This window comes from Phodopus roborovskii, unplaced genomic scaffold (genome assembly GCF_943737965.1).
Source record: "Phodopus roborovskii unplaced genomic scaffold, PHOROB, whole genome shotgun sequence".
NCBI lineage: Eukaryota > Metazoa > Chordata > Mammalia > Rodentia > Cricetidae > Phodopus > Phodopus roborovskii.
This window is the reverse complement of record NW_026126540.1, coordinates 1,728,124-1,742,692: the sequence shown is the minus strand read 5'-3', so window position 1 is coordinate 1,742,692 and position 14,569 is coordinate 1,728,124. Positions and strand designations below refer to the sequence as shown.

Genomic DNA, 14,569 nt, shown 5'->3' with positions numbered 1-14,569 from the left:
GGCATTCTGCACAATATTACTTCTGACCAAGGAATTCACTTCACAGCCAGAGAGGTGCAAGAGTGAAACCATGACCATGGAATCTATTGCTGTTTCTATCAGCAGCTGGCCTGATAGAAAGATGGCATGGCCAGTTAGGTAGCAGCAGCCTGACAGGCTGGATAGAGTTTTTCAGAAAGCAGTATATGCTTTTAATCATCATCCAATGTACGGTATGGTTTCTCTCATCGCCAGAATTCATGAGCCCAGAAACCTATTGACCTACTAGGAATTTTTTTACTTCCTGTCCCCCTACCTTAAGTTCTGCTGGCCTAGAAGTTGTGGTTCTAGAGGTGGGAATGCTCCTTCCAGGAGCCACAACAAACATTCCACTGAACTGAAAGTTCAGACTTCCCCCTGGTCACTTTGGGTTTTTGATGCCTTTAAGTCAACAGGCTAAGAAAATAAAACAGTGTTAGGAGGAGAGATTGAATCCAGATTATTAGGGGGACATTGGATTACTTCTCCACAATAAAAGTAAGAAGATTATGTCTGCAGTGTATGAGATCCTTGGGGCATCTCATGGTGGTACCATATCCTCTGATTAAAGTCAATGGGGAACTACAGTAGTGTAATCCAGACAGGATGAAAGGGCACAGATCCTTCAGGAATGAAGGTATAGTTCACTCCTCCAGAAAGAGAGCCAAGACCTACTGAAGATGGAGGAAATACAGAATGGTAGTTGTACATGGAGTTTTTTGTCGAGACTATTGGCTCCCCAATAAACACACAGAGACTTAATATTAACTAAAATGCTCAGTTGATAGCTCAGGCTGGTTACTAGCTAACTCTCACAATCCCCCAGACTCCACCCTTCTTCCTCCCAGTGTACTTTGTCTGGCTGTCCCACTTATACCTTCTGCCTAGCTATCAGCAAGTGAGTTCTTTTATAAATAAACCAATCAGAAGGCACCTTGGAAAATACACATCTTCATGGTGTTCCAAAATATTATTTCATAACATTTCCCCCTTTTGTCTAATTTAAAAAAGATTTTAATTTTAACATAAAAAAACTATACATAAAAAACAGTTATTAAGTTACAATATCTAGTCCATTTGTATTTGACAAAATTATAGAAAATACTCTAGTATATATCTTATCTGTGTGAGCTAAAATTTTATACCTAATTTACTTTTTATCATAATTGAAGCTTAATTACTTAGTCTTTAACTCCCTCTAAGACCCAAGAAAGGTGTCATGTTACTTAACAACAAGGACATCTGACTGCCTGGACAGTCACACAAAGTTCTTCTGCAGTTTGGAGGCATCTGGTATATCAGATAGATGTTTCTGAGAAGCAAGGAGTTTTGAAGGAGTTTATCATACCTTGTCTTGGCAAAGTTTGGCAGTTGCTTTTTTTGTGTGTGTCATACTGGTCCAGTTTGGACAGTATACTGTCAGTAATAGAGACAAGGGCAGTTTCTTTGTCCAAATGGCTAGCTTTCTCCATTAAAAAAAAAAAACTCCATATGTAGTTTGGTCAGTGCCCATCATCTCTTTTTGAAGCAAATGGGTGCTGTCAGAAGCAGATGTGCCTCACTGTCATGAAAAGCCTTAGGTTATTAAACATATTAAGTGCCATATTCTTTAGATCTTTGTTGTGTTTGAAGATATCTGTGTATGACCTGAAAACATACCTAATATAAGTTTGACTATTATAGATGACTACTAATCTATATTTCTTAATTGTATATTATGTTTTTAACTGGCCTTCATAAACAATACCCTAAACAAGAGTAGAAACATACATACAGTATAACAAAATTAACTTTTAATTTGTATCAATAATCCATACCAATGTAAAAATCCATACCAATGTAAAAATACTTTGAGATTAATAGTTGGTTTTTGGATTAAAATAGATTCAAGAATCTACCCTTGTATCTCATCATTTCTATGCCATATCCCCCCTTTTTTTCCCTTTAGAAAAAGATCTTTGAATTTTACTCTTTTGTTTAGCTTTGTTGTTGTTGTTATTATTATTATTATTATTATTATTATTATTATGACCAATAGCTTTTAACCAGTCCCCCTTTAATGATAAACAATCCATAAACCATCATTTGGAAACATAGCCATTTTTTTCTAGAGTGCTTTCTGTTGTCTGGGGTCACTGGCATCTTTGGGGGGAATCTTGAGAAAATAAGGATAATTGTTAAGTCTTGGTAGGTGTATTTTGTGAGGCTGGATCATCTCAACCAGAAGCCTTGAAGCTACTCTGGATACTGGACCACCATCCATTTTTATTGGTGTCTGCCTCCCTGTTCTGAAAATACATAAACTTTTAAAGGTAACATATTTATCTGCATTATTATAAGTATAGACTGTGCATTGTACACAAGTCAGCCAAAGATGATTTTTTGTTTATGTTTGAGCAGGTAAAATATGCATCATGTGTCTTGTAGTTCTTCTTTTATTTACTTACTTCTATAGTCAGGATTTTCAGGGGGTCTTCTTCCATCAAACCTGATTCATGTCAACCTGACATTAGTCTACAGCCTCTCATCTCCTGTGGAAATAAGAGCATAACCTCTTCCCCAAAGTAATTTATGTTTAACTTCCATCTTGAAGTCAAGAAATTTTTAAAATATATAGGGTGGTTTATTTCACTTTTTATAACTGGTGTGTCTTAGAAGCTGTCATTCCCTCATTAGCAATCATAAAATATAAAGACAACACAATAACATAGAATACAGACTATGTATTCCCACCTTTATGTGGCTTATGATATTTTATTCCATTTCTTTTTAAGAACTTTTTGGTTTTTTTTTTTTTAAACTATTTTCTAATCTATGACCATTTCTACCCTTTTTCTTTTCTCTCCTAAGCCTATGCATATTTTTAAGCATATTGTAACCCATTTAAAGTTTTTTTTTCCTGCTTGTATCTGCCTTTAGTGAGCATCTGTATTGTTTTTTGATTGTATGAGATGAATCTTAAACTGTTATGTGAGTTGCTGCTGGTGTAGCTTAGTTTAGTGCATCATGGTAGTGTGTGGTGGCTGGCAGCTGGCTCCTCCCACAGACAGGTGCTGAGAAACATATCTCAGTATTGTGGCTAGAATGAGAGTCATGAAACCAGGAAGCTGCATTTGCCTCTGTTTTTTGTGTGTTTAGAACCTTTTTCAAGATTTTTATGGCTTTATGTGGATGTAGGTGTCCAACGTTGGGTTACAGGTACAGAGAAGTGTGGTTATAAATGCCAGCTGAGACCATATGGCCAGTTGTAGAAACAAGGATTATGATTGACTTGAGTGTTCTGTCATACTTGTTAACAATGTCTTTACACAGATATTTGTGTTTTCTTTCCTCTATTTCTTTACAATGTAATTTAAAATAGATTAAGAGAATATCAGTAGTTGTCATATTTTAGTTTGAGATACTGAAAGAATGTCCCTCAATGGACACTACTACCAATTCTAAATTATAATGCATTTGCAGTTGTATGAGGAGCAGTTATAACATGATAGGCATAATAAGAACTCAGTTATTGTTTTCATTTGGAAATTAAGCATGACATAAAGAGATACAATTGTGTGTCAATTGACAAGGAGCATACTGTGATAAATATTCTTGGCTGTCAGTTGACTACATCTGGAATTAACTAAAGCTCAAATGACTGGGCATATCTGTGAGGGCTGTTTTACTTAGTTCAATCATTTGAAGTAGGAAGACCCGTTTCTAATCCAGATCTTTTGATGTGGGAAGATGCACCCTTAATCCAGGTATTTTGAGGTGGGAAAATCCACCTTTAATCTGGAAAACACCATTCATATATATGGGCTGTACTCCCTTAAACTGTAAGTTCAAATAAAACCTTCCATTGAGTTGCTTCTTGTCCAACATTTTGTTACAACAAAAAAATTGTATGTGTGGCAGGAATTAATAGACTGTGGGTATCAAGAAGCAAGAGTATTTGATTCCTTCACAGAAAACATCACTTAATGTGCTCATCCTCTCACGTGTGTCATGTCATCTCTAAATTACTTAGCATGCCTAACACAGTGTAAGTGCTCTGCAGACCATCTTCATTCTAAATTGTTTAGGGAATAATGACAAGAATGGTCTGCACATGTGCAATACAGATGCCCATTTTTCCCCTTGAGTATTTTAATCTGCAGTTAGTTGAATCCACAGATATGGAACACGTGGACACAGACTGCCAGCTCTATCAGTTGTCAGTAATAAAATCAGAGGTTGAAGTGGAAATTAGAATTTTGAAAATCTATACCCACCACTCTAAGCATGGTGGTTTCCCTAGTGCAAGGACTTTCCTGATAAAAATGATGTTTATAAGAATAGTTGAGATTTGTGGGGGTTGTTGTTGATATTGTTAATTGGTTTCTCCTTTTAAAACATATTTTTATTAATTGATAATTCTTACATGCCATTCAATGATTTTTTTTTCATATTTCTCCCTGCTCCTCTCTGTAACTTCTCCCAGCTCTACCCCTCATGCTTGCACACCACCAACATTATGTATGCCTTCTTTCTTCTTTCAATAACTTGTTGGGTCATTTGGTCCATATATTCATGGGTATTGGGAAATCCACTGGAGTAGGGGCAATATTCTGAAATAAAACAGACTCTCTTCCTTGCTGAAAGCCATCAATTGTCAAGAGAATCTTACTTAGCTAAGGGTAGGAACTTGTGAACACTTTCCTGCTTTGTGAAATATAATATTTTCTGGTCTTATAGAATAAAATGCATCTATTTGGAAGATATGCCTAATTCAGTGAACCAGTGTTTTGCCAAATAGTCAGCGCTTAATGTTACAATATCATGCATGGGTAAAAGACCCATTAAAACTACAGGATGGATTTTAATGTAACAGTACAAAAATATTAATATTGTTACTGCCACTTATTGAGCTTCATGTACTATCCATGAAGAATGTGCATAACTATCAAACCTATTTTGAAAATAATCCTAATTTTCCAACTATATAATCTATATGGGGCCATATATAATGCAGCAAGTGAAGAACAGATATGAGAATACTCCTTTTTCCCATATGAATAAACACTATAGAGATTTGTAAAACTTCTGTTTTGGAGAATGAGATCTTATTTCATAAACATTTGTATCTAACATACATATAGTTTATTATTTTTAAGTGATGTGGTGATTCTAATTCATCAGTTTAGTTTCTAAATGGCAAATACATATAGTCCAGACAAACAAATACTCTTAGGGGCCTTCAAGTGTTTTTAAAAGAGGTAAGGGGCCCTACAAACAAAAAGGTTTGAAAATTGCTGGCCTATTTTTATTTACAGAGTATTTGTGATGCTTATTAGGTAAATCAAATGTAATTAAGCAAAAAAGTACTGTAATTGTGATGAGAAACAAGAGACCACAAAGGGAAGGATTGGTGCCATACCCAGTGAGGGCACAGTAGTCAAAGACAGGGAGACTATGTGGCATGGAGCATATTAGTCTGTCCTCAGTTTCTTCCCCATAAAATGATAGCCATCCATCACTTACCTCACAGTATCATCTGGAGGGTCCCATGTGTACTAAAGAGCATGTGGGATAGCCTTAACACTTGGACTAACTGCCCTTGAGAATTTGTCAACAGTCTTTGTCTTTGTCAACAGTCACCAGCCCACATTATGACATGCAAGTGACGCTGCCCCTGTCCCACTGAGGGAAGACTGAGAGCACCAGATGCAGTCACTAAGCCTCAGAGACAAAATACTTTGGAGCTGAGAAAGACATCAAAATTCCATAACCCCATTCTTGCCCTAACATCACACTTTCACATCCAGGATCACATCTGTTACCCCTGTGAGGAACCTGGATGTGCTCCAAGGTTTCAGAATAAACGATGTGAGGTTGGCGTTGATTTATATGCTGGGTCCCAAGCAGTTAAGATTTTTCTTGTTCCCAAAATGTGATTAATTTTTGCTTCATCTCAGTTTGGCTGCCAGAGACTCATTCAGAAAGAGGCTGATTTCAGCAAGCATCCACACAGTCACCTTAACCATCAAGAAGACAAATGCTTCTTAGAAAAGAATGTTCTAGTTTTTTAAGATGAGAAAGGAGTGGGGGGGAGAATCCCTGGGTCACTACAGGGCCTCACACATGCTATGAAATTGCTATAGCACAGTATCTACATCTGCAGCCCAGGATGTCCTCTCCATAGAGCCATGGGGATACTTAAATATTTGTGGAATGACTTTTTAGAAGGCTAAAGCACAATCTGACTCTGAAGCTGAGGAGTGTACATGGAGTTTGAAGTTACACTGTCAGTGAGACAAACTAAATAAAATGTCACATCCCATTCAGCCCAGCTCCTAGATATCCTTGCCACCCTGTATCAAGCAGGATGAATTTAACTCTAATTGTACTAAGATTTCTGAGCATGTTGGGTTTTAATTATAAAAATTTCATTGAATTTGAATATTACCTTCTCTCTGAGATGTGCCGGGTGCACTGTTTAATATTAATTTCCCAGGGTCTCTTCTTCCTGATTCATTTTTATTCTGCGTCACATTTCTCCATCTAGCACACTATGTATTTTACATGGGTATTTTGTTCACTCTGTCTGCTTCATCATGACAGTAGGTTTCCATCCTTTTCCTTTTGTGATGTGTTCCTAATTTCTAAGATGTGCCTGGCACGTGATGAAGAACCCCCACTTCTGTCTTTTTATTCTAACTTGGGGATAGACAATACCTCTGTAATACATAACATATCATGAATTCACACAAATGTGATGTCTTCAAAAGTGCTCACATTATTAATACTACCCGTATTTCTTTGAAGGACTCTAGTTCATGAAATTTTGATAGTATATTGTCATACAGACTTCTGTTGTTCATTGTTGTTGGCAGGAAAGAGCCAGGAGCTGCCTAAGATATCTGGTGAGCCAGCTGGCTAACATGGAGCATTCATTTCACCATATTCTACTGCTGGAAATTAAGAGCATCACTGATACCTTCTCTTCCATCCTGGGACCTCACAGCAGGGACATCTTCCGAATGAGCAACAGTTTCACCAACATTGCCAAGCTGCTTTCCCGACAACTGGAAAACGGAAAGGCTGGGAATGGCAGGTATCTATAGAAACCAAATAGAGCAAACTTCTAAAAGAAGTACAAAATATGATAACCAAAAAAAAAAAATTGAGTGAAGTACAAATGACAATGCCAAGTAGAACTCTTTGTTTATTCAATAAGCATTTGATACTTGCTATTCTGTACCAGGAATCTAAGCAGGGGGATAGAGGTCACTGTCTAGCAGACTAAATATTTAAATAGAGAAAAAAATTAGATGCTAGAGGAAGATGGGTTCAAAGAACTTGGAGAACAGTGAGATAGTAGAATCTACCATTGGAAGAAGGAGGGGGTAAAATTGGGATCAAGAAGCATGTAGACTAAGACATTTCAGAACAAGTCTTGGGAAGTAACCAGATAGCACCAGGCTGTCTTTTTGGTGGCATGTATGTCCTTTTTGAAATGGGCATCCTTTTGTTTAAGTGAAGTATATGTTACAAGAACAGCAAATTTGGGATGATGATGGAGTAGAGGCAAGGATAAGACATGGGAGACTTGGCATACCTTCCTAAGAAGTCTTCATTTTGTCCTGTAGTAATCACTGTGGGATTTGGTACATGGTGGGGTAAAGTCCAAACCCATTTCAAGGCCACTCTAATCTCAATACAGAGATTGTTCCGGCAAAATGACAAGAGCCAGATCAAGCAAGGGAAAGACAGTACATGTCAATGGGTACTTACCATGGGGAAATTATTGGTGATTGTTGTGGATGGGTGGGCAAAAGTTGGCTTAGATGGAAATAGTGACTAACTGAAGAGTGCGAGTGAACTCAGTACATACAGCTAGTCCTGTCTGCTCTTGTGGGGCTATCCTGTGCATTATAAAATATTTATCAGAAACCCAAGTCTCTACTTATAGATGCTAGCACCAGTCTCCTCTCTCGGTTATGACAATGAACTTGGCTGTCACATTTCTAAATGTCTTCTAGAAGACAAAAAGTGCCCCCCCCCGTTAAGAACCACTGCTATATACATACAATATTCAAAAACAGCACACCTCTGACTTGCTTAGCAATAGGTTTATCATAGTAGCATCCAAATAATTTATGAATCCCCAAACCACTGTTTCATAATATAGTTTCAGAAATATGGTTTAGTGTGGTGATATTTTGTTTTTGCTTTAACAAATAAAGCTTGCCTGAAAATCAGAGTGTGGAGCTATAGCCACAGAGGCCAGGCAGAGGTGGCACACACCTTTAATTCCAGCACTCGGGAGGCAGAGGCAAGCAGAGCTCTGTGAGTTCAAGGCCCTCCTGAGCTACACAAGATTGAGCCAATCTTAAAGAGAAACAGAGCCAAGAAGTGGTGTCCATTACCTTTAATTGTAGCACTAGGGAGGCAGAGGCAGGAGTGATATGGCTGGGCAGAGAGAGGACTAAAACAATGGAGGAGACAGGAGCTCATTGCATTCAGTCTGAGGATTCATAGGGACAGGCTTGCCCCTTTGGTCTGAGCATTCAGTAGAGGTGGCTAGATGTTCTGCTTCCTTGGTCTTTCAGCATTAACCCCTATATCTAACTCCTGGTTTTTATTATTAAGACCAATTAGAATTTGAACAACAGTATAGAATCTCTGCTGCTGGTATTGAGGAAATTTTTATATTGTGTGCACAGCCAACCTACTTGTGATCTCTTCCAGCCATGATGGACAGACACATTGCCAGAGGAAAAGCTCAAGCACATGCCCTAGCTAGGGGACATGATGCTAACAAACATCTCTGACCTTGTATGTGTGTGAAAGCGTTTTATAAAGTGGAAAAAAGTTGCAAGTCTCTGGCACTCAATAAGTTAACAATGAAATTAACCTTTGATAAATAATCCTAGTCCTGCTTACAATAATATTTCCTGTACTATTTTTCTGAGGTAAAAAGAAAAAGAAGGAAGTGATGGGAGCGGGAGGAAAAGGAAAGAAGGAAGGAAGGAAGGAAGGAAGGAAGGAAGGAAGGAAGGAAAGAAGGAAGGAAAGAAGAGATAATAGGGAGAGAGGGAGCCATGAAGCTCAATAGTAGAGCAGTTTGCCTTGCACCTAAGGCCCTGGTTTCACTCTCCAGCATGGAAAAACTAAATAAATAAAAAGTCAGCCATTCTGACCTGAACAAGGGGCAGCTCATGGACTCCAGTCTGATAGCTGGGAAACCAGCATAGGACAATCAGGAGTCCCTGAATATGGGTGTTAGTTAGGAGGACTGGGAAATCTATGGGACCTCTGGTAGTGGGTCAGTATTTATCCCTAGGGTAAGAATGGACTTTGGGAGCCCATTCCACATAAAGGGATACTCCCTCAGTCTAGACACTTGGGGAAGGGTCTGGACCCCTCCAAATGATTTGACAGACTTTGAAGACTCCCTATGGAAGGCCTCAGCCTCCCTGGGAAGCAGAAAGGGGATGGGATGGAGGTTGGTGGGGGAAACAGTAGAGGACTGGAGGGTGCAGGAACTGGGATTGACATGTAAAACAAGCTTGTTTTAAATTTAAATAAAAAGTCAGCATTCAGCCCACATATGTCCACCACCTCAGCCTGTCTTAATTCAAAATATTTCTCCCAGTTCAACCACACTGTCAATCTCCTTCTAACAGATTGTAATTATTCAGTGGGAACCTCAGAAGTGTGGTGTGGACAGCTAGCCTTTTGTGTTCAGGGCTCATCCTCTCTGGGATGGTTGCTAAGGCTTCTCTCCCAGCATCTTTTCCTTGAATAGTCTTCCTTGGAACCATGTGATTCCACTCATTTGAGTCCATGCCCCCAAAGCAGAAAGGTCTACACTTTTGTGTAAAGCCAAGACAAAAACCTGATTCTTACAATTAGAGAGAAAATGAACAAGTGAAGCGATCCTGAAAGAAAATTAAAGATGATAAAATTCAAAGCAGATGTCAGCTAATTTACAAATGTGACACACAGCTCAGCGGGCCAGATTTTAGACTTCAGGCCAAAACAACAAGACTATCAAAAGAAAAACAATTAGCATCCCAGAGAGAATGAAAAAAACCGAAGCAGATGAGCCTTCCTCTTGCCAAAAAGATTCTGAATAAATTGGGGGAATTTTGTAAAGGGCAGCAGGTGAGCCTATTTGCATTTTCCCTATTCCACTGTCTCTAAAATGTGTTTGTATTGAAATAAAAGCCAACAAAATCTAAATGACAGAAGCAAGCACAGCATTTAAATTTTGAAATCAATTCTGGGAGGCAAAAAGGGAGGCACAATGGCAACTCTCCATTGACTAGGTGACTAAGGAATTGGGAAAAGAGACCTATACTTTTCAGCCCTTAACTATTGGACTGTTTGCCTAACTGGGGAAGGGAAGGTCATGCTCTTGGTGACTGACTGTGTGGCTGGGTGCTGAACAGTTCCCCAGAAATATTGAGTTTACTGGCTGATACAGTAGAACACAGCTTCTCGAACGTTTCTACTTGCAACTTCTTGATGGCCAAGCAGTTTTTGTGATCCTGTGTGTGTGTGTATAAAAATGGATGTATAAAAATGAATATGCAAACCAAAGTGATAATAAATCACAAAGAAATTTATATAAAGCAAATCTTTGTTACATATAATTTTATCTTTTATTGGCATTTAAAGCTGATTTGCATATTAATGAGAGAGGTGGTTTTGTTAATTTTTACAGAAAGAATTAAGTTTCAGCAGGATATTTAATGCTGCAGAAATAAACCATCGCTAATGTTTTCTAGAGTTGATCATTATTTTCAATTTACAATCATCAATGTTGAGATGCCACTTCACTTGAACACACAGTACAAAAAAGAGAAGTGCATATAGGGACATTTCAGATACTGTTGGGAATTCTGTCCCAATACCACCAAGTCAGAATATATTGGGCTTTAAAACAGCAATTTCTAAAACTAAACATTCTAACATGCTACAATTCAAAGACAGTAATTTGGTAGTTGTGTGCTGAGAGATGACGGCAGGAAGACACTGAAAGTCTCTGTTTCCATGATTAAGCCATTGTTTGTGTAAGAACAGAATACTTTTTAAATTTTTTTATTAATTTATTTTTTTTTACATTCCAATCCCAGTTTCCCCTCCTTCCTCTCCTCCTACCCCCCACTTCCTCCCCCATCTCCCATCTGCTCCTTGGAGAGGGTAAGGCCTCCCCTAGGAAGACTACTAAATCTGTCCCATCATCTCCTTGAGGCAGGACCAACACCTCTCCACCCCCCAAATCCCTGTGTCTAGGGTGGGCAAGGTACCTCTCCATATAGAATGGGCTCCACTGAGTCAGTTTGTGCATTAGAATTAGATATTGGACCCACTGCCAGTGGCCTCATATATTGTCCCAGTCACACCATTGTCACCTATGTTAAGGGAGTCTAGTTCAGTCTTATGCAGGTTCCCCTTTTGTCAGACCTCAGTCAGTGATCTCTCCCTAGCTTGGGTCAGTGGATTCTGTGGGTTTCCCCATCATGGTAAGAACAGAAAACTTTTGCACATAGGAAGAAAACATACCAGAGTCTTGAACCTGAGTTGTGATGCTTCAAGCAGCATTTGCTGGTGGTGTGTGGTGTGATGAATGCACAGTGCAAGTGCATATGTTATATGTTCAAAACCAAAGCTACTGTGAAGTTGTGCATGCAGCCTTAATAAGCATTGCCAGAGGCACCTCAGAGTTGTGACATGCTTGATCTTGAATTAATATTTTGCCATTGCACCTTTGCAAACCTTGTGCTGCTGCCAATTTTTTTCTCCCAACCCTCACATTCAGTTTAGGAAATCAAGAACTAGCAGGCACCTTCACCAAGTGTGTATAGTACCAGAGAGGCATCTCTGATTCAGCATCAGCAGAAGGGACAGTTTGTTACAGGTGTTCTTAGCAGGAGGCCCAACACAGACCCCAGCTGTACATGGATACTTTGAGAAATGAAAATTATGGAAAGAGGAATAGGGAGGTAAGTAAGAAAACAGATGAAAGGGATGAGGATAATGAGAATGAGGAGAGGAGCAGGAGAGATAATAAGAACACTGTCTCTAGTCCAGAATTTGTGGTGCTGAACTAACTGTTCCCTTAGACGTGACTTTTGGAGCCTAGAATTTATCCAAAGCCGTTGGAGTCATAAAAGGGAAAAAGTTGTTTGTACGAAAAGTTCATGACCAAATGATTCCCTAAACCTCTTGCTTAGTTAAATACCTACTTGCTCTCCTGTTGGCTTTAGTGGTGATGATGGCAGTTGTGTCTCTCTTTGATCTTAACGAAGCATGCCTTAAAGTTTAAAATGAGAATGAAAAGAAAACTATTGCCAAAACCAGTTGGGTAGGTATAAAACTAATGTAGGGCAGATAGCATGATGATTAATCTTTTGTGCCAGCTTGACTGGGTTTTAAATCACAGTGTAAACATGCTTCTGGACAAATCTATGAGGTTGTTTTTAAAAAGGAAAAAAAAAAGGTTTAATGAAGAGAAGACCCTCCTTGAATGATGGATGTACCATCTTGAGAGTTGGAGTTCTAGACTGAAAAGGAGAGATTGATCTAAGAACCAAGCATTCAACACATTCATCTGTAATGCAGCATGACTACCTGCCTCAAATCCCTCTGCTGTGACACTCCCACCACAAAGGACTTTTTCTCAGCCAAAACAAACCCTTCCTGTCTCCAGTTGTTTTTGTTATTTATATTTGTGACATCAATGAGATAAGGAACTAATACCAAAACTTGGTACCCTGGAGTGAAGCTGTTGCTCTGATAAAACTTACTGCAGTCCATAGGCTTATAGAATTGGTTTGTAGAAGGAATGTGGAAGAGTTTAAAGCTATGGGCCAGAAAAGCCTAAGAATTATAAAGGCAGAGCTTAGTGGGACATTCTGGTGGGAATTTGGGAGGTTAGAATGCCATGAGGAGTGCAGATAATGGAGACCAGGATCATGAAATGTTAGAGGTTACAGGACTGGGCTAGAGGCAATTCATGGAGTATCTTAGCAAATATTCTGGCTTCATTCTATTCTCTTCATGACAACATAACTGGAGCTAAATGCAAAAGAAATGAGTGATTCTTTTTTGGGAGGGTGAAGAAAAGTTCAAAACAGGAGAACATTCAGTCTTATTTTTGAATCATGACTACTGCTCACTACTCTTGTCTACAGTGAGAGAAAGCAACAAGTGAAGGTGAAAAATTTGGGAAAACATACATTTTGTCAAGAAAAGAAGCATGAAAGTATTTTAATGTTGCAAATAAGGAAGGTACAAAGAATGGAGTTATACTTGCTAAAGAGTTTAGCATGGCGAGAGAAGCCCTGAACTTTGTTCTGGAAAATAGAAAAGATGCCAAGAGCAAGCCCTCACTCACTGAACGTCCTTGGCTTTGAAGGATAAATACATTTGGAAGGGGAGAGTCTGAACTTGGATCTCCAAATGGTCACCTAAGGAAATAGTTTCCTAGAGTCAGCTTTTTTAGACCAGGCTGGCCTCAAACTGAAAGATCTGCCTGCCTCTGCCTCCCAATTAAAGGTGTGTGCCACCACCACTCAGCTTGGGGTCAGCGTTGAAGACACACAAAGGCTATTATAGCTCTGGTCTAAGAGAGTCAGGCTATATTTTAAACTGGCAACATAACCTGGCAGCATTATCCATGTGGTATCCATGTGCTTTGCAGGTGTGAAGATTACAAGAGAGAAGTGGGTCACAATGACACTTTTCAAATTTTCAGAAAGTGGCTGAAGTCAGACAGTGTGTGACAAGGGCTCTATTCTCCGCAAGGAAGCCCTGAGAATGAAAGTGGGAAAGTGAGCTCTAAGTCGCAATAGAGACCACAGAATGTTGAGATGCCACAATGGTGAAATGTCTATTAAGGAAAGCTGCACATGTGAAATAATAGAGCTAGCCTAAGAGAGAGGTTGTACGTTCCACAGGAAACAGCTGATGAGACGTGGCTACCCAGACAATTCCATCATAATCCCCAATATGGAGGCACAGCATCTAATGTTTGCCCTTATGGGTTTTGGTCTTACTGTAGTCTGATGTCGCCTTCTATCCTGCTGTTATCTGGGGAATGTAAATATTGTGTCATTATGTATTGGAAGTATGTCACTCTTTTATTTTTTAAGAGGGCAAGTTAAAACATTGCCCTGAACCTTAAAAGAGACTTCAAACTTTGGGCTCTTGCCTATGTTAAAACTGATAATTTTTGGAGAGTTTTAAAAATAGACTGAACACATTTTGAACATGAGATTTTGAGAGGGGTGTTATGATTTAAAGTGATGTGTTTGAGTGAACCTGACAAGGAGAAGAGTTGGGATAGCTAATCTTCATGGTCCACTTGAATGAGTTTAGAATTGCCATAAAAATATACTGATCAGTTTGTCTGTTTGGGTATTTCCAAATATGTTTAATGGAGGACTAAAGATATATCCTGAAAGTAGGCATTAACATTCGGTGACTAGACAGAGTGAAAAAGGAGAAAATTAACTGAGCCCACCATTGATCTCTCGGCTTCTTAATTGTGAAGAGAATATGAGAAACTGTCCCA

The 14,569-nt window shown here is 38.9% G+C and overlaps 1 protein-coding gene across 1 annotated transcript in view; it reads left to right on the top strand.

The window, feature by feature from the left end:
- The window catches only part of Veph1 (ventricular zone expressed PH domain containing 1), a 205,482-nt gene that overhangs the window by 77,786 nt on the left and 113,127 nt on the right, over positions 1-14,569 (top strand). The window contains exon 6 of the mRNA XM_051198959.1: positions 6,876-7,096. Within this exon, the coding sequence (XP_051054916.1) occupies positions 6,876-7,096 (221 nt within the window). The remainder of the gene's footprint in view (positions 1-6,875; positions 7,097-14,569) is intronic.